General features: G+C 49.8%; 1 protein-coding gene across 7 annotated transcripts in view; it reads left to right on the forward strand.

The window, feature by feature from the left end:
* Nucleotides 1-4,952: 4,952 nt before the first annotated feature.
* ITPR1 (inositol 1,4,5-trisphosphate receptor type 1) overlaps nt 4,953-26,303 on the forward strand; it is a 157,868-nt gene continuing 136,517 nt past the window's right edge. For all 7 annotated transcript variants that reach the window (XM_039733936.1, XM_039733937.1, XM_039733940.1 and 4 more), the window contains exons 1-3: nt 4,953-5,083; nt 19,214-19,321; nt 22,885-22,955. In XM_039733936.1, the coding sequence (XP_039589870.1) occupies nt 19,230-19,321; nt 22,885-22,955 (163 nt within the window). In that variant the 5' untranslated portion in view covers nt 4,953-5,083; nt 19,214-19,229. The remainder of the gene's footprint in view (nt 5,084-19,213; nt 19,322-22,884; nt 22,956-26,303) is intronic.

A 26,303-nucleotide genomic window follows, 5' to 3' on the forward strand; every position in this document is an offset into this window, starting at 1 on the left:
GGGGCGTTCCCACCGCCAGCAGCAGCAGCGGCAGCAGGCAGCGCCGGGCCCGGCTGGGCGCGGCCATGTTGGCGGCGGGGCCACGTGCCGCGCGCGGTCACGTGACCGGGAGCGTCTTAAAGGGGCCGCGCCGCGCCCTGAGGGGCGGGACCGGGGCTGTCCCCTCGTGTCCCCTCCTGACACCACTGTCCCTCTTCCCACTGTTCCTCTCTGCCCCCTCATGTTCTCTCCTGACCCGACTGTCCCTCCCTGTCCCCTCATGTCCCTCTCTGTCCTCTCCTGTCCCCTCATGTCCCTCCCTGTCCCCTCATGTCCCTCTCTTTCTCCTCCTGTCTCCTCATGTCCCTCCCTGTCCCCTCATGTCCCTCTCTTTCCTCTCCTGACCCGACTGTCCCTCCCTGTCCCCTCATGCCCCCTCATGTTCTCTCCTGACCCGACTGTCCCTCCCTGTCCCCTCATGTCCCTCTCTTTCCTCTCCTGACCCGACTGTCCCTCTCTGTCCCCTCATGTCCTCTCCTGACCCCACTGTCCCTTCCTGTCCCCTCATGTCCCTCTCTGTCCCCACTGTCCCTCCCTGCCCCCTCATGTCCTCTCTTGATCCGACTGTCCCTCCCTGTCCCCTCATGTCCCTCCCTGTCCCCTCCTGACCCCACTGTCTCTCCCTCTCCCGTCATGTCTCTCCCTGTCCCTCATGTCCCTCTCTGTCCCCTCATCTCCTCTCCTGACCCCACTGTCCCCCCTGTCCCCATGCCCAGCGGTTCCTGCCAGCCCGTGCTGGTGGCTCTGGAGCAGTGCCCTGCTGAGCTCCCAGCTCCAGAGAGCTCCGAGGGGGAGCTCAGCCATCCACTGAAAGACCTGAAACACCACAGGAATGTCACCCGTCCATAGAATACCTCCAGTGCCCACACAGGGGTCTCATAAAGGGCACCGAGGGCGTGTTCCCCCCCTGGAATTGTGCTTTGGGATTCCCCTCTCCGCCAGGGAATCACAGTTCTGCCTTCTTCATTTCTCCCACAGTTCACTGTAGCTGTTGGAGACTCTGTAAAATCTTTACTTTCTTGTGGGAGCTTCTGCTCAGAGCTGTCAACAGAACAGATCTGCATCATCCCCCAAGCCGAAATAAACCTTTACTCATCCTGCGGGATATTAATTCAAAATGCTCCGTGCAATTTTGGCTTGTGCTTGCAGCAAGGAGAAGCCTGAGTGAAGGAGGGGTGTTATGGTTTGGTGTGTGTAAAATGGCAGTGCTGGGAGGCCTCGAGGGATCAATCCCAACTATCCATCATTAGTCCCTTTTGCCTTGTGACGTGCTCCAGAAAAGCATCAGAGTGCAGGAAAACAAATGAGTGCAAAGTTGATTATACAACTATCCCTTGCTGCTTTGGGGTCGGAAAATGGCAATATTCCTTTTGCATTGACACGGCGATCTTTGCCCTTTGTTAAGGCATGAATGTCTGTGAAAATGAGAGTTAAATCCAACTTATTTTCTTCTGCTAAGTATTTCCCAACACAGTTCACTGAAGCGAGAGCAAAAGGTAGGCATCCAAATTCTGCAGACTTCTAGAACTGAAAGCAGTCTGTCAGGATAACCTCCCCTTAATAAAGCCCTGGGATTCTGGCCGTGTGGTGCTGGAATTCAGGAAAATCAGCTGATTTCCAACGAGCTGGGACAGCTCTCTAGTGTATCCTGCCCACTGGTTCTCATGGCTCCTTTTCCTGGAATTCTTGTGTGCATCATTTGTGTAGCTCCATCAGGAGGGCTCATGTTCCTTACTCTCCCCAGGGAAGAGATGAAATAATTACAGTTTGCTTCTGAGCAACATCCAGTGCCACTCTGAGCTCCTGAGGACTTGGAGAACTTTTGCTGCTGTGGATCCTTTTGTGCTCAGCCATTAGTTTTAGTTTTAGCTTTAGTTTTTCTCTCTCCTCACACAGAGTCCCTACGCTTGTGATGTTGCTGTTATTAAAATGTGATGGGAATGAGAGATTTTCCAGCTCTTCATGAGAGGCTGAGGGGTTCCAGCATTTGTCAGGAGTGCTTTTCATCCCTGAGTGCCTGCATGGATCCCTTCTGGGATCATCCTCCCCACTGTGAAACCAGCCATGAGCACGAGGAGACAGATTGATCCTCACAGTCCTGGAATATCTTCTGCTCTCGTTTTTCTTCCAGGGCTGTTGAGCTGCAGCTGACAAAGGAGACAAAGAGGAGACAGATTGATCCTCACAGCCCTGGAATATCTTCTCGTTTTTCTTCCAGGGCTGTTGAGCTGCAGCTGACAAAGGAGACAAAACCAAAACAGCAGAGACAAAACCCATACAAAGTCTCCCAGCAGGCTGGAGGTGCAATGTTTCCAAAACAGCCAATGGTTAGCTGTAAATTTGTCAACACAAAACAAGACAATAGAAATAAAAAGCAAATAAAAGACTTCACATTTCATGTTAACATCTTTCATCAGCGCTGAATTTCCATAATTGCTAAAAATAAAGTAGGAGTGGAGCAGAACAAGGTTTGAAAAGGAGAAAAAGAACAAAGTACTCCAATAGCAAGCTATAAAAATCCCTCACAAGTTGTTTTCCTGTGACTGAAACCACATGTGAAATTGGGCCAAACCTTCATAGTGCAGCTCCCAGGGCTGAAGTGATACCTACCAAGTAGTGTTTTTTCACTATTTCCTCTCTGAATTCTTGAGTTCATTCCCTCGACCCTCTGGGGGTGTGTGGGCTCCAAGCCCAGCCCTCCTGTAGGTCCCATTGTCAGGGAAAATTCCTGTAAGGGAGTACCCTGATCCTTCCCAAGGTGACCTTTCCCACTCCCACACTGCCCTCAATTTTACCTTTTCAATGCTGTAAGATTATAGGAGCCCATGAGCTCACAGTGCCTGCAGCAGCAGCCAGAGCAAACTCCTGCAGATGGAAATGTTCTCCTGCATTGGGAACTTCCATGATTTTCTTATCTTTGCCAGCACTCCTTCAAATCTAGAAAGTTCTTTGCAGAGCTTGGGCTGAATGCCCAAGAATTGGTGAGGGGCCATCAGAGTATGTAATGACAGGACAAGGGGGAATGGATTCCAGCTGACAGAGAATAGGTTTAGGTTGGATATGAGGAAGAAATCGCCCCTGTGAGGGTGGGGAGGCCCTGGCACAGGGTGCCCAGAGAGAGCAGCTGTGGCTGCCCCATCCCTGGAAGTGTCCAAGACCAGGCTGGAGGGGGCTTGGAGCACTCAGCCCATTCTGGGATGCTATGAGCTCCTCAGCCTCTGAAGAACTGACCAAGACCCAGAATCAAACGCAGTCCACAAGCAGAAATGTGCCCTTTGGTATTTGTGGGGAGGAATGTCTGCAGAGGGGCAGACTCCACTCTCTCCCTGGGCAGCCCGATCCCGTGCTCCCCCCCAGTGCTGCTGCTGGGATTTATCCCTGGATAAATAGTGCTGGAGCTATTTTGAGGCTGCTCAAGGTGCTCAGCAGGCACAGCTCTGCCCCTGCCTCTGGTGACAGCCCTTCTGTCACTGCCCTGGAGCCACTGCAGCCACTCGCAGCCTCCTCCTGCTGAACCCATCCAGAGATTAGATTTGATTACACAAGAATTCATTAGGATTATCTAATGATATTAGGCACCACTACTCCGCCAAATTCCTGATGAGTAATGGCTTGTAGTATTGCAGCCATGGAGGAAACCCATAAAACTCTGTTCCCTGACCTTCGCTTCAGTTCCTGAGTCACAGCTTCAGCTGCTGCATATCCTTGCTCCAGAGCCCCAGCTCCAGCTCCTCTGGAGGTATTTTTAATGGGGAAGTTATGTCGATTTCAAACTGGCTCATCTGAGCTTGTTTCCATTCACCAGCTTCTCCTGCTTTTGTAAAGAGGGAAACAAGCGAGGAGCCGGGCACCATTCCTACCTGTTAGCCACGGCTGACAGCGGAGGGAACTGTTTCCTTCTCCTAAATCCCAATTAAAGTGATACAGTTGTTCTGCAGACAAACATTGTACCCACCCCTGCACAGCTCTGGGTGCTACCAGGCAGCCACAGAGGGCAGGAAAATCAGGGTGTAACTGTGGGGAATAACCTTGGCTAATATTTAGGGATAAATAATTATATAATACAATAAATAAATGAAATATTACTATTTTTTATTCGCTGCGGTCATTCTGGCTGAAGTTGTGCTGTCCCGTTAGTGATACCCCCGTGCTGTAATTTTAGTGAGAGGAGCTCCAGTGACACTCGCTATTCCCAGAGTTTGGAGCGTTCCTGCAGAAGAGGAGCTCCAGTGACACTCGCTATTCCCAGAGTTTGGAGCGTTCCTGCAGAACAGCCGGGACTCTGCTCAGCCAAGGGCTCGCACCTGAGCCAGGGCACAGGTGACAGCACCTGGGCAGCCAGGTGCTCACCTCAGCCCTCAGCTTCCCGCCGTTCTGCGCTCCCCAGACAGCGCTGGCACCGGCGTTACTCACGGTTTACTCAGGGTTTACCAGGCAGCCTGTGCCCGGTACCCCCGTACGCTGGTCCCCCGCTCGCTCCAGGACTCTGTGCGGACCCCCGGGAACAAAACACATCCGAGTCCCCAACCGGGGGGTCCATCCCATCACTGACCGCACGGACCCGGGGGTCCATGCCCGTCCCTGACCACACGGACCTGGGGATCCATCCCTATCCCTGTGATGGGTCCATCCCATCACTGACCGCACGGACCCGGGGGTCTATCCCTATCCCTGTGACGGGTCCATCCCATCACTGACCGCACGGACCCGGGGATCCATCCCTATCCCTGTGACGGGTCCATCCCATCACTGACCGCACGGACCCGGGGGTCTCCGCTGCCCCCGCCCGGAGCGCGCCGCGGGGCACGCTGGGAGCTGTAGTCCTGCGGAACGCGCCCCCGCGGCGGCGCGGCGGCGGAGGGACTCGCTTACCCAGCGTGCCCGGCGGGCTATTTAAGGCGCGGCGGCGGGCGCGGAGCGCAGTGACCATGTGGACGCGCAGCTAAGGCGGCGGCGGGCGCAGCCTCCGGGAGCGGGACCGGGAGCGCCGCCGGAATGGAGCTGCCGAGCCGTCCATAGCCCGCCCCGCCGCCTCCGCAGCCAGGTACGGCCGGGAGAGAGCGGGCACGGCTGGGCAGGGAGGGAGGCGGTGCGCGGCCGTCGGGGCAGCCCCGTCCCGCAGCCCGAGGGATGCAGCTTGGTGCTGGGTGGGGACACCCGGGGATGCAGCCCGTTGCTAGGCGGGGATACCTGGGAGTTGCAGTGAAGGGGATGCGCTCCCGTGCTCGGCGGGGTTGCCGGCCCCGCAGCCCCGGTGGGACCGGGCAGAGCCCCCCGGCCGTGCCCGAGCGGGGTCCGCTCCCTGCAGCCCCCCTCGGCTCCAACTTTCCCCGTGCCGGTGCCCCCGGGCTCGGGGCTCGGCTGCGAGGCGTGTGCGGCGTTATGTAAACACTCGTGAGCGCCGATGGGGACTTGGCCATGGGCGATCTTCCTCTTAAATGGTCAAGAAGCGGGCAGCTGTGGGTGGATGTTTCGGAGGGTCCCGCTGACAGGCCAAATATTTGGCTGTTTCCTGGACTACACTAACTGGACTCGGGCGGGGGAAGGGGTGGGGGCCCATGTGCATTCCCCGCGCGTGTCCGTGGGATGTGCCACAGTCCCGGGCGGCTTCCCGGCTCCGTGCCGAGCTCCTGCGGGCTGTTTGGGCTCCTCGGGGGGCACGGGCTCCCTGCCCTCTGCTGGGCAGGCTTTTCCCGCAGGGAAAGCGCTCCGTGCAGCGGGACCGGCTGGGGCTGCTCGGCCCCTGCCCTCCGTGCCCCAGGTGGGTTCGCTGTGGCCGCCAGGAGTTTGTCTGAAAGGACTCCAACAGGTGAAAGGCTTGAGTTGGGTTTGTTGGCGTGCAGCGGTTCTGTGCCTGCTCGGCCGCAGATGGATGGGGCTGCGCTCCTGCTGCTCGCAGATCAGGAAGGGAGAACGTGGCTAATACAATCCAGATCTTTGCCTGATGAAGATTTAGTGGCTGCGAGTAGCGCGTGTGGGAGCCGCTGCTTTTATTTATTAGTGAGGCTCGGTACCTGTGCATGTGTTTCATTTCTTAAAGCGTGTTCAGTTACTTGCCTTTGAGGCTGTTTTGCTGGGCTCGGCAATCAGCCTGGCATCCCAGGACTGGCTGACTCTGAGCCCAGGCCAGAGGCCCGTGGTGGAGCTGTTTTCCTTGCAGGGCTCAGCTGTGGCAGTGCCATGCGAGGCCAATATCCCTTCCTTCCCCTCAGTGCTTCCTCTGTGGCCACGTTAATGGGCACTGGATTTCTCATTGTTTTCTTTTCTGTGCCTTAATTTACACCAATTTCCTCACGCAGCAAGTATTCCGTGCTCTAAGTGCTGGTGTAAGTCCTTAAGCAATAACAGCATTGCTGTGGCTGGAGCAGAGCTTTGGCTGCCCAGCCCTGGCTGCTCAGTGGGTGCAGAAAGCTGGTGGCATCCATCCGGCCAGAAATTCAGGGTTATCAGGACACGTGGTGAAACAACGTGGGAATTGACCACTGTGGGACTCCGCAGGCTGAGCTGTGTGAAGCTGTCGTGCTCAGTGTGCCTAAACCAAAATAAGGAATTGCTGTGAAAACAAAACTACAGTTGCAGTGTGTTTCAAAACAAGCTGATGCTGAGCTGATTATTTCTAGTGTTTTCTTTAAGCTGCCTCTTGTTTGTCAATAACAGGGGTTTTTCTTGTTAAAATACCTTATTTCCCCAAGATTAAAGTGTTTGCTTAGATGAGGGATTTTTCCCCCATCTGCTTGTTTTGCAGAGTTGATTAAGCCTTGAAAGCAATTTCCTCTTACCAGGTCTCATAAATTAGGAAGTAAACAAACAGGAGTAACTTTGGTTTGCCTTTGCAATCATGGGGTGGAGCTTAGCTCGGGGAAATGGTTTTTATGAGATGTGCTAATCCTGAGCACCATCGTTGGAGGGTGGAGGAGGCCTTAGTGAAGAGCACAGGAGGGAGAGCATCTGGTTTATTTCTTGGATATGGTTGGTGGAGCTGCAGGTTTGGGTGGATGGAGCTGTCCTGGGACTGATGAACAGAGTGGAGGGGGTGTAAGGGACAGTTGTGATCTCTGGTTGTAAATGAGAAGTGTAATTTTGGGAGGAATTCTGCACTGAAAGGGCTGTCAGGCATCGCAGGGGCTGCCCAGGGAGGCTGTGGAATCCCTTGGAGGTGTGCAAGCAACTCCTGGATGTGCTCAGAGCTCTGGGCTGGGGACCAGGGGAGGCTTGGGCACAGCTTGGGCTTGATGATCCTGGCAGTCTTTTCCAGCCTCAGTGGTTCTGTAACATGATCTTACCCACAGCACCATCAACCCTCTCGTGCTCCCTCAACAAACCTGTTTGTAGCCTAGAAAATGCACAAATGGAGTTAAAGTGAAGAAATAATCTCAAGTCCTGGCAGCTGACAAGTGAGGCCATTGCAGCTGAGAGGTAGAGCTGCAAACCACGATGTGCTGCTGCTGTGTGCTGTGAGCTCTTGCTCTGCCTTTGTAGAAACTCCTCTGCTAAAGACAGCCCTGAATGTCCCTGACAGCATGGCAAGCACGAGAACAGGGCACCTGCAGGGGTGGGTGGCGGGTTTGGGGTGAATTTTGGGGATGCCACTCCTCCAGTACTGTGTGTGTGCCAGAGAAAAGGGAACAGCCCAGGGGCTGGTCAAATTGGGGTGGTCCAGAAGTCTGCTCTGCAAGCAGAAGCTCCTTTTGGCTGCTTCTCATCAGATGAGCTGCTCTCTCCTGGTAAATTGCTGAAATGGACAGCATTGAGGTGGAACTTCTTGTTCAGTGCTGTCAAGCAGGATTAAAGCAGATCCCAGATATCCTGAGCCCTTGTCTGGTACCTGCCCTTGAATTGGAGCCATCAGAAGGGCAGGTGCTGCTTGTTCTGGGGAGCTCCTGGAGCAGGTGTAGCTGCTCTTGGCTACCTGGGCTCGTTTGTGCCCAGGTGGGAGGGAGACCAGTGCCACCTGAGCTGTCCCAGCACTGGGGTGGCATCAGGACCAGGGCAGTGCCTGTCCCTGGACTGGGCACTGCTGGGGCACTCAGTGCAAGAAGCACATTGAGAGGTGGAATGTGTCCAGAGATGGGAGTGGAACTGGGAAGGGTCAGGAGCAGCTGGGAAGGGGCTCAGCCTGGAGAAAACGAGCTCGGGGGGGACCTTGTGGCTCTGCACAGCTCCTGCCAGGAGGGGACAGCTGGGGGGTCAGGCTGTGCTCCAGGGAACAGGGACAGGAGGAGAGGGAACGGCCTCAGGCTGGGCTGGGGAGGCTCAGCTTAAATATTAGGAAAAATAACTTCACTAGAAAGAGTAGTCAAGCACTGAAATGGGCTGCCCAGGGAAGCAGTAGGGTTCCCATCCCTGCTGGTGCTCAAAGACTGAGCAGATGTGGCTCTTCCTGCCATGGCTGGGTGGGCACAGTGCTGTCAGCTGAGCTCGATACCTGGCAGGTCTTTTCCAACCTCCATGGTCCTGTGATCCTGGCTGGTTTGTTGGCTGTGCTGGTTCCTCAGTGCACAGCAGAATGCTTTGGAATATCTGATGTGTCAACTTGCAGAGTGTACTGGGAGTCTTTGAGACATTATTACCCCATAAATACAAGATAGTTGTAGTTGTAGGATTGTCTTAAAGCCAGGAGGAATCTCAGGCTCCCGTGGGAGGTGGGATGAGGGTAGTGGCTCTGTAGTAGCTGGTAGACGAGCTGCTGGCTCGCCCGTGGGTGAGTGTGAGGGAAGGCAGCCTCACCAAAGCAGCTTATGGAGACCAGAGGGTTTAGAGGCAGAAAATCATGTGCTGCTAGGTTATGTAAATGTAACATCTCTGTCACAATGAGACCGTGGTGTAAATCCTGCTTCCTAAAGATGTGCATTGCGGGATGTCCCAAATTAGTTTCTTCTGCTGAGATAGCAACAGAAACTGAAGGTGCTTGGGTGGCCTGGAGTCTTTTTTTGTGCTGTTTGTGTGTGATAATCAAAATGTGGGGTGTCAAAAGCTGCCCAGTTTTGTCCATTGGCCTGGACAGGTGCTGCTTTACAGGCTGGGAGAGCAGTAGAGAGTGTCCTGTGCTGCAGGGTGGGTGCTGGCCGTGTCCATGGCTGTTCCAAGTGATTCCTGTGCTCTTCCTCCCAGCCTCTCCTGGAGGCTGCTGCAGGAGGCAGGATGCCAAAACTGCACGGGCTTTGATCTGGCTCGATATTCCTGTCTAATTTCTGCTTCCCATGGACGCTACAAAAGGACTACAGCAATTATTGCCTCGTTCTGTCTTGGCATGAGCAGGCGGTGGCTGGGGGTGGAGGCAGGTTTCTCTTTCCAGGGTGCTGTAAGTACTTGTTAGATTGGCAGAGGCATCCAGAGGCTCCTTGTGTGGCTCTTGCTTGTGCTGTAGCTGTTGAGAAAGTACATTTCCATGTCTTCAGGGCACTTGTGGTTTATGGGATCAAATTTGCTGAGAAAAGCCATGGCTGCTTCATCCCTGGAAGTGTCCAAGGCCAGGCTGGACAGGTCTTGGAGCAATGTGGAGTAGTGGAAGGTGTCCCTGCCCATGGCAGGGGGTGCAGTGGGATGATCTTCAAGGTTCCTTCCAACCCAAACCATTCTGTGTTCTTTGAAAAAGATGAAATGGAAACTACAGGAACTGTAATTCAAGCGAGGAGAGCTGCAACATTCAGCTGTGGATTCTGAACTCGGAGGAGTTTCATTTTCATGCTTGTGGTTTTGGTTAAGCTTGTCAAAACTTGGATCAGAACTTCCTAGCAGCGTTCTATGGAGAATAAACTGTCAGTTGATATCTGAGCAAGTTAACCCTCTGGAGAGAAAATGGGGTGGAAGCGTGCGTGGAAGTCGGTGTTCCTTGATTTTGGATTTGTGGCTTGTGGCAGTGTGATTGCATCCTCACGTGCCAGAACGCCAGCATGAGTGCTGTAGGAAGCTGTGTTCATATCTCACTGATGATCCCCCCTGGAAGTGTCCAAGGCCAGGCTGGACAGGGTTTGGAGCAGCCTGGTCCAGTGGAAGGGAGTGGATGGAGATAATCTTTCAGGTCCTTTCAAGCCAAACCAGTCTGTGACTCTGTGATGATTTGGCTGCAGAGGTGATCAAAGGAGGGGCAGTAGCTCTGAGAAATGGAAATGCCAGATGTTTCTGGGCTAGATGTTGGGTAATGCCTCTGCTTTTGCAGTAATGTGCTGAGCTCTAAAGGAAGAGGCTTGGTTGGTTGAACCCAGTGTCACAATGGCACAGGCAGTTCATCCTCTCCTCATCTGGTGCATGTTCTTCTGTGGTTAGAGGATGATAATCTCTGGGCATGCACATGGAAGAAATTTCTGATCATAGTAGGCCAAAAAATGGCTGCTGCCCAAAGGCTGTACTTTGTTTTTTATTTTATGCAATTGTTTAGTAGCAGATTTGCATGAAACTTGTATAAACATTTCTTTGTGCCTTGGCCCATCCTGACCAGTTCTTCAGAAATTCCGAAATCTGCCAAGAAGTTGTGAAGAAGAAAGCTTTGTTTGCAGTCCAGCTCTGTCCCATCTGCATCCCAGTCCAAGGAGAAACACATGGCCACAGATGCAGACACCGACCTCAGCCTGATCCGAAGGGTTAATTGAGAACTTCTGATTAAAATAACTCTGCAGTCCTTGGCTGCTCCTCTCTGAAGTGTTCACTAGATTCAGATGCTAATGCTCGTGGGTGGTTCAGTATTTTGAACCTTTGCCTTCTGGAAAATTACAGTTGGGAGGCCAACAGGTACAAGCCAGCCTGGGAACTGGAGCCTTCATCTGTAACGCAGCCCGGCCCATCGGGGCTTTTGAGCTCAAAGTAGGTCCCTTGGCCACCAGTGGCTCTCCACACGTGCTCATCATGTGCTGGCAGTGGCTCCTCCTCTTGGGCTGGTTGTCCCGGGCGCTGAGGTTTTATCCAGAGAGCCCGGAGCCGGCCGAGGTGTCCGGGAGGGACGAGCGGCGCACGGGAAGGTCCTGCCTTGGGGACAGCACAGCCCTCGGAGCCCGCAGGAGCAGGGGCTGCCCAGAGGGACTCAGGCCTTGGCTTCTCTGCCCGAGGGGACCCAGGTGTGCCGGGGGACACCCTGCCAAGCCCAGCCCTGGAGCCCGACAGCGCGCCCGCCATGGAGGAGAGGGAGCCCCCGCCGAGGTGCGGTGCTGGAGAGGGGACGGGGCTGAGAGGGGACAGGGCGGTGGGACGTGCAGGGGAAGGGGTCAGGCACTGGGGACAGAGGGCATGGCAGCTGCAGGGGCATGGAGGCTGCTCAGGGACAGGTGAGTGTAGCCATGATATTTTAGTGAGAAATCCTCTGCTAGGATTTTTCCTGTCCTGAGGAGCTGAGAGCGTCAGGAAAGAAAAAATCCTAGCAGAGGATTTCTCACTAAAATATCATAGCTACAGGTGAGGAAATGCTGAGTTCAGGGAGCGTTGGGTTTGCCGAAGAGTGCCGAGGGTTGATGTGGGGTGCAGGAAGCAGCCCCTGCTGTGGTGAGCCCTCAGCAGGTACCTGGCCATGCAGGTGACATTGGGACTGTTCTGTACCCTCTTCTTCCCTGGCCATCTTTGCTCCTTGGCTGAGCTCCAGCTGGTGTAATAAACCAAGCTTGCTCTCTTTCCCCATGACATTGGCTGTCCTGGTCCTTTTGGCGTGTTCCAGCTCTCTCCTGATAGAAATATGCTGGAAAACATTGTGTGCTCATCGGGGCCTCGTCCAGAGGCTGACGTCCAGGCTGCCTCCTCCCAGCAGGGCTGGAGCCAGCAAGGATGGGCTTCAGGAAGTATCAGCTTCAGCAAGTGCTCCTCACTTTTAATGGGGTTGAGAAGATGCTGTCAGGTCGTACTTAGTTTGGAACAAAATGATATTTTTCTCCTGACAGTGTGTCTCTAATGGAGTTTCTTTTTCCAGCTGTCTGCAGATGCCTGTCAATAGGACCTGTCAGTCATGTTTCTTACCTCTGCCAGTGGCTGCTGTGTAAGGGATTGCTGTCAGAGTGTAACTTCCATGCTTTTGACTTGAATTTTTTGTAGCTAGCTTGTCTGATTGCATTGAGCAAATAATTAAAAAAAAAAAAAACTACAAAAAACCCAAAAAAAGCAGGCGTCCTTTCTGTAGCTAGCTTGTCTGGTTGCACTGAGCAAATAATTAAAAAAAAACAAAAAAAGGCAGGCGTCCTTTCTAAGGAGAAAAGAACATAAAAAGCAGGCGTCCTTTCTAAGGAGAAAAGAACATTGTGCACATTTGCTTTCCTGTACTGAGGTTTTATTGAGGTTAAAGTTACCAAAATGAGTTGCTTTATCTGTTTTCTTAAACTGCAGTTGCACCTATGAAACAGTAACTTCTGAATAACTTTGTCACTGATATGATAATTCTATTTATCTGTGGAGCGGCAAATAGTATGAATAGGATGTAATTAACTTGGCCCTCATCTTGCTGTGTGAATTTACACTGCTCTTCCTACTTATTTTTAGCGGAAGGGGAAGTCTGTTCTTGATGAGATGTGCAGGAGTCTGATCTCCCCCCGGGAGCAGAGGGGAGTGTGGGCTGGTGGATGGGGATTTGGGAGACCTGGATTCAGATCTGGGCCCCAGTCTGACCTGCTGCATGTCCTTGAGAAAGTCACAGTGCTGTGCTGCTCCCTCCTTCCCCTCTTCCCCAGCCTCCATCTTGCCTGTTCGGCCTGGAAATTGGAGGAAAAAATCTGCTGCATTTGAAGTGTCAGGAGGAAAAATCCTTGATCTGAGAAAGTGCATTTCTGCTCTTAATCTAACGGTTCATCAGCCGCCCATGGGTGGCATAGCAGCCTCCTGGACATGAAAGGTTGCAGCTGAAGGGAAAACAAGATCCTGTGGTAGATAAATGTACTGCACTGATAGGTTTTTTTTAAGGTGCAGGCTCTGAAATGGAACTCCGTGTGCATAAAGAGCAGTGCTGAGCTCTCCCTGAGCTGGGTCCCGCTGCAGGTGTGAGAGGATCCTGGATCAGGACAGGGCTGCTCCACATCCCAAAATCCCTGTTTGCCTTTCCCTGGCGAGTGCAAAGAGCTCCCTTCAGATCTGCTAAGTCAGAAGCTTTGCAGATGACAGAGCTCTGTCCTCAGCCCCAGCACGGTGATTATTCACTGGGTGAGCTTTTAAATAAAGCACTTCCTCCCTCCTTTGGCTGTTCTAATGGGATTCTTAGGAATCTTTCCTAGCATCCTCAGGGAGGAAATCTTCCTTTTTTTACTGAGTGACAAACATCAGATTTGGGTTCAGATTTTCAAATTAGCTGTACCTGTGAAAATACAAAATGCTGTGTGGGTATTATCCAAAAAAATCACATGAGATCTTGATTAGTCTGTAGGGTCAAATTTCAGCCAAGTAATCTTGTAAAACTTGGATTTACCAGATTATCTAAGCACTAGATTTTCAGGATAATACAGTGTTTGGTTGCATTTAAAAAGTGTTAACTTGCTTGGCCTGATTTACCAATATTAATGACCTGATTCCTTTTAATTCAAACACAGATGTACCTGGTCTTGGGGGTTCTCAGATCTGTTAATTTCTGGCTGATTCTTCTTATGCTATTAAGCAGTTCTTTGTGTTTGCTTCTTTGTTGTCTCTCTGCCCTTAAACTCTGGTCTTGCTTCTGTCAAAAACTGAAACAGAATTAAACTTTGACTCTGGAATTTCCTGTCGGCAGTAATGAAGTTGAAACACTTAAGTACAGTTGAAGTTTCTATTCTTAAACAACCGAGATAGTGAAAGAGACTTTGATAAAGTGCTGCTCCAGTTCTGGTAGCAGTACATATAAAATTGGCAGTGTTTATTGAATTGAGCACTAAACCACAGCCAGGGGAGACCTGAGCACATCCTGGGACTGCAGGGCACAGCGAGGAGCTTTTCTGGCTCTAAACAAACATCATTAAAGCTTTTTAGGAAGACACAGTCATTTGTATCCCATTTGCTGGGAATCGGGCAGTTGGCAATAAGACACATTTGGGCTCGTTTATTTTACAAACAGGATTTGCAGTCGATTAAAATCCCACAAAAATCCCACACAAAGCAGACGTGCGAGACATGAAGTCGGGGAAGTGGCTTTGAATCCTTTGAAAAAGCCTTTTCACAAACGCTGGAGGTGAGGAATGACAGGGCAGGGATGTTGTCACAAGCAGTCCCTGTGAGGAGGGACTTCAAACGGGGCCTTGACTCGCTCTTCAAGGAAAGCAAACTTGCTCTTGAAACCTGTTTTTTCTGACTTAGCATCGGGAGGGAGATGAGTGATGGGAGGAATTAGTGTGAAATGTTTACAAAGCAGTTGCATTTCCCGTTCTGAGCGTTTCCAAAGGCAGCTGTCTCCTGGAGGTATCTGATGTGGAGCAGTCAGTTTGATGTCGTGGTGTTTTCACTGCTAATCCTGCTTTTACTGCCCGTATGAAATGTGTTTTCATGAGAAAAAGGATTGAATTTCAGGCTATATTAAGCTTATCCTGCCTTATTCGAGGCCATTAGGCTGAGCATATGCTCTGCTTGTGCCCTAAAACCCAGCAGGGTCCTGAGAGCTGCTTCTGAGTCTGCAGAGCTTCTCCTTGGCTTTGGGGACAAACCGTGGCCAAGGGCTTGTGCAAACCCTTCCTCTGCCTTTCAGAACTGGTCCTGTTCAGCCCTTTCCTCTGTAGGAAAAGCAGCTTGGGTTGAAGATGCACACAAGATAATCCGTAGTAAGAAATAATCAGAACTGAACCCCGGAGCTGTGTCGCTTTCTGTTCAATCAGAAGATCACACTCGTGGTGTGCTGCAGATTTGTGATCTCCAGAGCAGGGGGAAAGTCCTGAAAGTCCTGGGCTGAATAGCAGGTTTTCCTGGCTTTAATTCTGTGCCTGAAATGAGCTAATGCACGTTCAGATCCAGCCCCACAGAGCAGAGCTGGCAGAAACACTTGTAGGTCCGTTTCTTGAAATTCACATGGAATTCAGCAGGTTTTTATGTTTGTTTATTTATTTTAGTCAGTTCCTTAAACAGAAACTTGATTTTTGCTTTCCTGTGCAGATAAGCTGTATGTAAAACATACTGAGCCACTAACTTTGATATAGACATGAGGAAACAGTCACCAACAGAATTATAAATATTGAGGCTTTCAGGGCTTAAAAATATTACTGTAGAATGTGTTCATATCTCAGGAATTTTTTGATGTCTGTGGGCAGATACAGTTAACTTCTCAATGTACAGTCCACTTTTAGTTCATGTTTCTTTTGTAGCCTGGAAAATCCTTCTGGCTCTTAAAACGTGAACCTTCAGCTTAGTGAGAAAAGAACATTATTTTTACAGCTTGGGTTGCTGCTCTTGACGTTGCTGCCACCTGAGTTAAGCTGCTTGGAGAAACCTGACTTCATTTTTGCTAGATAATGCCGTGCTTATCAGTGCTTCATCTTTGATTTTTTTTAAAGTGAGTTTACCTAGAGGGAACCTTGTTTTCCTGCAGTGTTTAAGGGGAGGAGGAGGACAATGCTCCCTGGGTAACCCTGCCGTGTTTCAGCTGGAACAGGATGAATTTCCTGCAGGAATCCCCTCTTGCAGGGCTGTGAAAGTGCCATTAAAACTGGGATTATGCACAGAATAACTACAAATGTTCTCTTAGGGCCGTCCCCTCATCTAGTATAAATCAGTTGCTCTTGGCACTGGCGTATCTAAAATAAATAAATAGTGGGGTAATGGTTGTATTTGTCCATGGAGCACAATTGCCTTTGGAGCAGCGTGGCTGTGCTGTACCCATGAGAGCCAGGCCCTGGCAGGGTGTGAAAATCCTGCTGTCCTGCACGTGCAGGAGGTCTGGTGCTCATCCTGTGTGTGGTCAGTGCCTCGGGGAGGGCACTGTCCCCTCCTCAGCCAGGGGACACTCGAGGATGCTCTGAGTGACATGTCCAGGAGCAAACCTGTTCTCCTCAGTCCCCGTGGTCTCCCCGTGCTGGAACTCGGGATGAATGTGCCAAGGCTGACAGATTTTTACTGCCTCCGCTTCTGGCTTGTCCTGCTGAAGAAAATAATCAAAGATGACCCCCACAGAGGTCTGGTTTTGGGAGGATTAGCATGGTCAGCTGTTGTTGACAGCATCTTTTAGAAAAAGGTTTTCAAACTGGGTGCCTGGGAACTTTGCTCTTAAAAACTTTCCAGTTTTTGCTTCATTTCCCAGTTGTCAGAGGTAGGAAAAGCCTCCATCTGAGGTGGCTGATCATTTAGTGTGTGATGCCAAGAACTGGAGTGGTTTTGTCAGTCCCTTGTGAGGGGACTGTAAAAAGCTTTGGAGCTGAATGAGTGCAGCAATGACTCTGTTTCCTCCTGTGTGGGGAGCCTGTGGGATCCCGAGTCCCTTCTCCATCTGCCAGTCCAGCCTGGTCCTGAGCCCTGGCCAAGCTGAGCATTTGCAGGAGAGGTGTCAGTGGGACTGCTTTTGGCTGTTAAAGAGCAGAGGTAGCCAGGGTTCCTTTGGGCTGAAGATAAATCAGGGTTTTAGAAGGGGGGAATTGGCTCCCTGCTTCCCCAGGTGGTGCTGGAGCATCTCCTGGTGTGTTGGGGATGGGTGTTAGAACAGTGTTCAGAAATCCAGGAGAAGGGGCAGTGAGGATTTACATGGTGATTAATCCCTGCCTAAGCCTTGGGAAACAAGGGTATTGGAGCCAGCTCAGCCCTCTGTGAAGGCAGACTCCAGCACAGCTCTCCTGGTGGGAGCAGCAGGGGCTGGGGTTCCAGGCTGCACCCCAAACCAGCTCTGCAGGGATCCCTCTGCAAGCCCATCCAGAAATTCCGAGGATTGGTGAAGAGCCCAGCATCCAGAAATTCTGAGGATTGAAGAGCCCAGCTGTTCAATCCACTGAACTGCTGCCAGGCTCAACGCCACCTTTCTGTTATCCAGAACTTTATGATGCTTCTGGGTAAAGCTAAAACATTTTATTAACATTTTATTTTATAAACATTCTGTTAGTGGAATTGTCAGTAAAATGCAGAAGAGCTTTTTTCAGGGGTTTGAGCTATCATCATACGTCAGAGTTACAATTTCATGGTATGGTGGGGTCTTCCTTGGTGAAGAAAATGTGAGAAAAATTGAGGCTGTGTCCTGCAAAGTGATGCAGGAATTTGCTTGTCCATCCCTGAGCCTGGTTTTGGGCAATGGTCTGAGATTTATTTTTTTTTTCCAAGAAAAAAATCTCGGATGGAAGTCAATAGTTTTGACCTTCACATTCCCTTGAGAACAGCTGTGGTGAACATCTGCTTCTTGTGAGGAAAAAGTAATCCCCCCCACAGCCTGGAAAGCAAAAATAATGCCAGGTAGAAAGGGTTAATTTGGGAATACATGTGGTTTTTGTTGGCTTTGACAGCTTTTGCTTTGGGCTGTATTAATTCAGGACTGAGCCTAATTTTGAGGGATAAAAAGTTTTTTAGTCTGAAGTTTAACATCCAAGTCAGGAAATGGGGAAAGTTGTATTTCCAGTGCTGCTAATTCAGTCACTCTGCATATTTCTGTATGTTTCTTGGCATTTATCTTAAAATAGGTAGCAATGTTTTTCTGTCCACTTATCAAGAAAGAATGGGAACAGCCTGTGTAACATGCAGTGGCTGAAGGACTTGGCATTTAACAGGCAGCCTGGAGCCAAAGGGTTCGGTGTGGTGTGCACCCAGCTTTGATTCCAGGGGAGCTGAGACCCCTTCACCTGCACAGCAGCCTGGCCTCTTATCTCTTGGTTTTCTGGATTTGTTTTTCATTGTACCAGTGACACAGATTTGCAGGGATAGAATGTCTGTGGTGTGCTTTGATTTAATAATAATGAGAGTTGTAATTGTTGTTCCCAGCAGCACAGATCCTTTGGGAGTGAGGAGGGAGAGCTGCTTGGAGCTTTTCAGAAGAAAAGTGTAACTCTGGGTTTTTATTGCCCTTCCATAGCTGCAGACATCACCTTCCAGATCTCCTTGTTGATCTCCAAGCTTGCCTAACAACCTGCTCCTTATGGTTCTGGAAAACAAGACACTGTCTAGGGCAAGGAGGGGTTTATCCCTGTGCTCTAGAGCGAGCAGAATCTCCTGCTGCTCCCTTCTTCTCTTGCAGCACTGAGCACCTCTTTGGGTGTGATGGAGACAGAGGGAGGAGGTGTTCTGAGTTCTTTTTCCTGGGCAGTGCTGGCTGGCAGGGCTCACAGCCTGCCAGGAGCAGCAGCTGGAAGAGCCTTGGTGCTCCTGCTGTTTGGGACCTGGAGCACAGGAGCTGCTTGGGCCTTTTGAACTCGCTGATCAAAAAGCAGGGCTTGGGAGGATCTCCAGGAAACCAGTAAACGGGCTTGGGAAAGAGGTCTTTGAAAATCTGTTCTGTTGGGTTTTTAACCCACGCTCGTGTTGGCTCTTTGTTGCTGTGACAGATTGAAACTCAATTTTTGTCTATATTTATTGGAATGACTGGTGGATCCTGTGTCATCTGGACTTGGGGCTTTAGAGAAAATCAAGGTCTTAATACAGCTGAAGCTGGCAGCACTCAGTGTCTGTCTCCTCAGTGTTACATTTAAGCCATCTATTTTAAACCCAGGATTGAAGCATTACTGATTTCACAAGGATTTGGTTTCCTGATAAAGCATTTGACTTTGGAAAAATCTTAATCTTTGTTTTAACATGCAAAATCTGTTGTCAGGAGTGCAGAGTGGGTCTTCACCTAATTCTGATTTTGGGCCTGTGGGTGTGAGCAGGAGGCTGCTGGTGTCATGAATCAGGTCAATATTTTGAATTTCTCATGAGCACCATTCCAGCACAAAGGAGAACCTTTAAAGGATGGTTTAAAAAACCTTGAATTCTGGCAAAGAAACGTGATTTAGATACAAATATGCAGCAGTCCCCTCTCCCCTGTTCCCTCTGGCAGGTGGGATGGAATGGGTTGGTGCAGCTGCACTGAAATCCAGCATCCTCTGGGATGAATGCCTGCCTGTGAAGCAGTCCCACGTGGAATGGGATGCCAGTAGCTGCTTGTTTTTCATCCCTGGTTTATTTTTCCAAGCAAGCACTCTGGCCTGCTGGGTTTTCTTTGATACCTGAAGCTCCACTGCGAGAACTTGCTCGGTTTTTCAAACAAACCAACAATCAAAGGCAAGGGCTCCTGTTGCTGTAACCTCTGGTAGCTGCACCAAGGAATTCTGCCTGATTCATGTTGTGCTTTATTCTTTATTCTTTCTTCCAGGGGCAATAAGCCAGAGATGACTGACAAGATGTCGAGCTTCCTTCATATTGGAGATATTTGTTCTCTCTATGCAGAGGGCTCAACAAATGGATTTATTAGCACTTTGGGGTAAGAACAGCTGTTCTCTTGTATTAAAAACACCGTAAGAAGGACTAGCAGAGCTCAGCTAGCTCTCCTGAGCCTGATCCCAGGGAATTCTGGCTAAACAAGGGAGCTTTATGGCTAGATTTGGCCCTACATTTAAAAATGGCCTAAAGTGAATCTGGCAAGGTAGATTTTGGGAGGCTGGAGATGTATCCATGGCTGTGGTGCAGTTTGATGTCCTTGGTGGGGAGGAGGAGCCTTGTCAGGTGAAGGGGGAGAGGGGAATGAATGCAACCCAATGATTTTCATGTTGTTGTCTGTCCCGTGTCCATCTGTGTGTCCCGTCCTGTCCCTCCCTGCCCCTTCCCCAGTCAGGGATGAGCAGACCCCAGTGCACTCTGCTGACTGCACAAAGGATGTAGCACAGGCAACGGAAGTAGTGTAAAAATTATGTATATCTAACAAAAAAATAAATCAAATCCCTGAGCCAAGCAGTTTAAATACCAGTAACTCACCACTACAGCTAGTTTGGCCTTAAAATTTAAGGTTTAATTTGAGGTTTCTCCTACAAACCAAATTGTTTTCCTCCTATTAATGGGAAGATGTTTTGGCCCTTGTACTTTGCCAGAGCTCTGGAGCTGCAGTGGGAGCTGTGTGGTGCCAGCTCCTGCCCCCTTGGTGCTGCCTTCCCCAGGGACAGGGGCAGGTGCTCTGCAGCAGGGAGAAGGGAATGCTGCTCCATGAACCACAAAATCAGCTTTTCACGTGGGAAAAGCACGAGCTGGCAGAGCAGGGCCATGGGGTTGGAAGGCAGCTCTGAGGAGGGCCAGGGAATGTTTGATCCTGCTGAGGAGGAAGCTCTGCCAGCAGCAGGAGCTGGGTGCTGCTTGGGGAGGAGCCCTTGCAGGGTGAGCAGCTCCAGGAGCACCTCTGGCCCCTGCAGCGTGTGGCACGAGGGGCACACACACAGCCTGCCCTGCTCATTTCCAGCAGCCCCGAGGGCCTCAGGGTGGGTGCAGTCACAGCACATTTTTTGATACCTACAGCCCACATCCATCTGATTAATGGAGCTCCCAAGCAGGGTACAGAGACAGCATCCTGGTAAGTGCCTCGGCAGGAACAATGGGCTGGAATCTCACCTGAGTGACTCCAAACTAACTTGTAGGTTTAGTCCTCTAGCTATTAGGATTCTGGAAAATAAGGGGGCAGAGAAGGAAGCAGACACTGAAGATGCACCATGATCTATTATAGGAAAGAGAAGAAAATATGGGATGCTGCCAGAAAGGAGAGAAGGTATGCTAAAAGCAGGGCATGTAGTAAGTAGGGTTGGTCGAATAGTATTTGGCAAATGTATTTGACAAATTTCCCAGGTCCTCGTCAAATATGACACGTGCACTCTGCAGCCCTGGATCAGCTGTGTGACGGGCCAAATACTATCTGCTGAGCACTGGCAACATGAGTTATCCTCTACATCTGCCTACTGTTCCTCTTCCCAGTCCTGAAGAGTTTGGCAGTCCTGAGTTTGGCAGTCAATAACTCCAGGCCTAGTAGAAAGTTGTTCTGCCATGTGGAACCCCATGCGGTTCATGATGACCAGTGTGCAGTGGCTGTGGCTTCTGAGGGCATTGCTGAGCAGATGTTTTTCACCATGGCTGGTCCTTGTGGACGTGACAGGCCCTGAGCACGTGTGTTTCCTAGGCTTGATGAGATGTTCTCGTGGCCTAAAGACCCCTCAGTGCTCAGGCCTCCCCTTTGATTTGGTTAGTGCTGTTTTAAGGTAACTGCATTATATAATGGCCACATATCTCTGAGCCTAATTTAAGCCAGAAATCCTAATTGCTATGTGAAACATGAAATGCATTCTCATCTTAATAAGCCTTTGTAATCAAATTAGTTTTGTCCCATATTTAATTTAGTCTTTGTCCTGGAGAAAATTGAAGCAGCAAAGGAAAGATTTGGTGTAATTGTCCTCCAGCCCATGTGGAGTTTTGACAGTCTGATGTCATAACGATGTGTAATGACTTGTTCTGTGGTTCCTGAAAGTTGAGGAGCAGATACCACTCTACATTCTAATGCTGTCCTAAATCTATGGAGAGTGTTCCTATTGAATATTCCTATGACATGTTGCTTAATCAGAACTTTACTCTTGCTGTTTCCCAAACTCAGTGCTGTCATCATGATGATTACTGGTGTACAATATATCCCCTTTCGTGTTTCTCACCCTGTAAAATTTTCCTCTTACTAGCTTGGGAAGTTCCTCTTTACTTTCAACTTAATCTCAGATGAGAGGGGTGTATTGCACTGAGATTATCTGTATGGGATGATCAGAGTAACCTGTTCCCTGGATATTTTTGGCCCTTTGTTCACCAGAAGCAGGTGCTTCAGCTCAAATGTTAATACCATTCATATTGGAGCACATGTATATAAATATAGTACTGAGTAGGGAGAAAATCCATGGGGAAAAAGCAATTCACTCTGAATGTTTGCATATGCAAATCTTAGATGCATAAAACTGTTGAGCCCTCTTACTTTCAATGATCTCTTAATTTTCATGCACTTCCTTATTTTCTCTAATTGTTGTCTCAAGATGCTCCCTGCATGTGAGCAGCCTCTGCAAGGAACAACTCTCATATTCTAGGTCTCAGTCTTCCTCAAGTTGATTCTGCATGAGAATGGACCTCTCAAACCTTTGACCTTGGAGTTTTACTTTCTACGTTTGTGTAGAAAGCCTCTTTGACAGATTGGTTGCAAGGGGCCAAATTGAGTCATTTAGGATCAAATCAAGCCCCAAAGTGTTTGGTTACAGGTGCAATTTCCCAGTTTGGGAAAAGCCCAACTCCGCCTTGATCCAAAGCTGCTCGGGCAGAGCAGTGGGAACAGGGGCTTCCTAACCATTCCCTTTATTCTCTGGGATTTCAGCTGACCCTGTGGGGGTTGTGCAGGGACAGACAGCTCTGTCCTGGCATTCCCTCTTGGAATCTCTTGGGTTTGCTTGTCCAGCTCCCCCTCTTCCTGGCAGAACAGGAGGAGGTTGGTTCAATCCCTCAGCTCACCTCGTGTCTGGCTGGTGAGCAGGAGGTACATTTGTGCCTTCCTTTCTCTGAGGAGCCAATTTTTATTGTGGCAGTGACTCTTCCTGCCATTTCTTAACACTGGAGGGGTCACAGGGTCAGTGTCCAGTTTGCATAGCTGTCATATTTCCCTGTTCTCTATTCATATAAACATGTTTGCAGCGTGACTCAAATCTGTCCAAGAGGCAGGAGCTGTCCTGAGGCTGTCTGTCACCTCCCTAGAATATGGGCTGTTCTGTCTGCACCTCAAGCAGGGGATGAGCATAAGGATGATGCACAACACAGGAGCAATGACTTATTTATTGTCCCACCTACCAGGAGCATAGCTCTGGGCAACAGTAAAAATTAGCTGCATGCTTCTTAGAAAGATCTGGCATAAGTTGGCATTTGGGGAATGTCTTCTGCTGAAGTGGCCACTCGGATGAAATATTGCAAGCGAACGACTTTGGTTTTGTTGAGGAGGAGGGAAGGGGCTGCAGGGGATGGAGTCTCACTTCACTGCTCATTTCTTTGCAGCCTTGTGGATGATCGGTGTGTTGTGCAGCCAGAAGCAGGTGATCTTAACAACCCACCCAAAAAATTCAGAGGTAAGTCGGTCAGACAGCTCCTTACCCTTCTGCCTAGAAATGATCCTTTGCTTTGTGCAGTGATGTGTAACAATTTCTGGCCTCTGTGCTTTCTGTAGCATATTTTAGTGCCATCTTCTTCCATGGATGACAACCCATGAGGAAAAATGTGTGTTGAATGTCTGTGGGACTGTGGTGGTTTAACCAGAGTCAGCCCACCCTCATCTTCTTCCATGGATGACAACCCACGAGGAAAAATGTGTGTGTTGAATGTCTGTGGGACTGTGGTGGTTTAACCAGAGTCAGCCCACCCAGTGGGCTGGGGGAGAGAGCTGGGAGAGGAAGAGTGTTCAGTAGATGAAGGAAAAGCTTCACCCAGCAGCAAAGCAGAAGAGTGAATTGATTCCCCATTTCCCATGGGCAGGCAGGTGCTGGGCCAAGACAAATGCCACCTCCACAGGCACTCCCAGCTCTGCATCCCGTGTGGTGCCCATGGGCTGGGACATCCTGGGCTTGGCTGTGCCCCCCAGCCCTCATGGGAGGTGAGGAGCAGAGATCTGCTCAGCAGTGACTGAAACATCCCTGTGTTTGCAACAGCTTCCAGCACAAATCCAAAATGTGGCTCTGCCAGCTACTGCAAGGAAAATTAACTCTGTCCCAGCCAAACCCAGGAATGAAGAAAGCTGTGATGGGGTTGTCAGTTGTTTGCTTTTCAGATCTGTCCAAATGTTCATAATCCCTGGGAATTTAATTTCTTTTTCTCCATTCTATCACACCTTCTTCCTAATTACCCAGTACCAAACCTCGGGGAGCAGGAAAATAAAAAGGAGCAAGTGTTAGCCACAACTATTGTTATCTGACCTAATTTGATACGAGCTACCTTGGGCTTTGCTTTCATTCTGCCAGGAAGCTTATGCTCAGTGATAAGAAATTAGTGCTCTGCTTTTCAGTTTGGCAAGGACTGCCTTGTGCAAGAAAGGCCTCAGACAGGAAGAGAAGCACTCACTGGGATTCTGTTTGCAAAGACCTTGAATTCTTTTTCTCACCCCTGGGTTGCATCTTTTCCCCAGAGGATAACTCAGCCAAATATTCTACAAGTTTGGTCTGGATTTTATTGTTTCAGGTGTAGCAGCACCTGTCTTGTTTCTTTGGATGAATCTTGTTTCCTTGGTTATGCTTTGCCTTTATCAGGGTCTCAGAATCACCATAATTCTATTCAGGTTTGGCCAGAACTGCAGGTGATTGCCCTTAAAAATCATGTCCAGTCTGTACTGCTGGTTATGCTTGCTGTTATTTGAGTGATTTTTAGGATTTTTTTTTTGCCATGACATGATGTCACATATAATGAAGCTCTCCTTTTAAAATACTTTTGAAGTCTGTGAGTTCTTGTTGGTTTTTCTCCCTTTTTCCTGGAAAACTGAAGAGCTGATAATTGAAACCCTAAAGAGGCAACCTGGGGAAGTTTCAGCATTCAGTGGTAAGCTCTCCAGGAAGGAACAATGCTGTTATGTGAAGCAGAGCCTTGACTTTGGAGGCATTCTTGATGTTAAAATGGTATGGAAGAATAAAGGCAGATTTGACTGAGACTGCTGGGTGCAGAAGGAGGCGGAGGGAGAGACAGAGAGAGAGGAAAGAATGAGAAAAAGGCAATTCTTGCTAGCACAGTTTAGGAACTGCAAGTACAGAGAGACATTTGTCTGACATAAAACACCGTGGTTAGACATTGTAAATGTTCTCATATTACTTATAATTTATACAGGGAGAAAGAATGGTGTGAACCTTTTCCAACCTTTGTAGTTACTTCAGTGAAGCTTTCATGGGGAGGTTTATGCTTAATGGTAAATGGCAACAAAAGTCATAAAATTTTAACAGCCTTTTCTCTTATTTATACACGTACTTTGTAAGTGTAGTCTGAGATAAAATGCTTTCAGTGATAAATATGTTCAGAAGAAGTAATGATGGAGTTTATCACCTCATCTTCACCAGAAATGGAAAATATTCCATTTTTATGTGGAAGTTGGGTGGGGCTTGGAGCAGCCTGGGTAGGGGAGGGTGTCCCTGCCATGGCAGGGGGTGGAAGGGGGTGAGTTTTGAGGTCCCTTCCAGCCCAAATCATGTTGGTCATCACAGCAGCTGCGGGCCTGAGGAGTGGGGTCAGGCACTGGTGATTATGAAGAAATGCTCCAAAATCTTCTTGGAGCAAGAAGAAAATGAATCAAGTGAGAGTGATATGGATTGTCCTCTTACAGAGGACTGGGAAAATACTTCTGTAGCTCTGTGACCTGGTTTATGTCCAGGTGCAGGTCAGTCCCCTCCTGGGAGGGACACTGAGCCTGTCACCTTTGGCCAGGCTTGGGGATCTCCTTTTTGGTACCATTTTTTGAGAAGTGTCATTCTGAGCATCTTGGAGCAGCTCTGTCTTCCGTGGGCAGATGTAAAACTGTTGTAAATACAAATTTCATGCTTAATCAACGTGAGGAGAGATCTCTAGAAGCAAGATTGACTGCTTAGATATGCAGAGATGACTCCAAGAAAATTCAGTGTGAAACTCAAGCCTGTCTATCCAGTGGCAGAATGAATCCACCCTGCTTTTTCCCCTAACCACAGGTGCTTCAGGTTGTAAAAAGTCATGTTGCCAAGGCTACATTTAATCCCTTGCATCTGGTGGCAGCAGCAAGGCCCTGCTCTGGAGGGTGGGGGATTTTCTTTCTGCTTCAGACCCTTGAAATGGATGTGCACAAAGTTGGGGAGTGTGTGTGCACCACCCCTGTGCCTGCAGGGAGGGATAATGTGCCTAAATGTGAGGATATTCTGTCACTAAACACTGGTAACCTGCTGGTGCTGTGAAAATAGCCCTGCCTGAGCCATGTGTTCCTAGAAACAGCCCCTGCCCAGCCCAGGTGGGGTTTGTGTGCTGGGAAATCACTGCTTGGAGAAGGCAGCGAGGGAATCTGGGAGTGAGTGGTGGGACAGGAGGGTGTGCTGGAGCTGGGGGGGACGCAAGGAGCAGAGCATCCTGGGGACACCAGCACTGCCTCTCTTGACACAAGCTGTGGGAAAAGGTGGCAGACAGATGGAGCTGGAGGTGGGGGAGCCCTGGGAAGGGTGAGGTGCAAGAGGCAGCTGAGAGTCAGAGGGGGGGTGGTGTTCAGGGTTGGAGAGTGGAGTAAAAGTGTAAATGAGATGGTTTAAAAACAAGGAATTCCAGGGTTATTGCATGGGAAAAAGTGAAGTGTTGGAGTTGGAAGGAGCTCCAGAGGAAGGCAGTGCAGCACACTCGAGTTCCTGTGAGTGTTTACCTGCAGTTATTTCACGTGTTAAATGCTGTGGTGCCTCCAGGTCATTAAAATATTCATCTGATCACTGGAA

The sequence above is a fragment of the Passer montanus genome, unplaced genomic scaffold (genome assembly GCF_014805655.1).
Source record: "Passer montanus isolate IOZ18808 unplaced genomic scaffold, ASM1480565v1 scaffold9, whole genome shotgun sequence".
Taxonomy (NCBI): domain Eukaryota; kingdom Metazoa; phylum Chordata; class Aves; order Passeriformes; family Passeridae; genus Passer; species Passer montanus.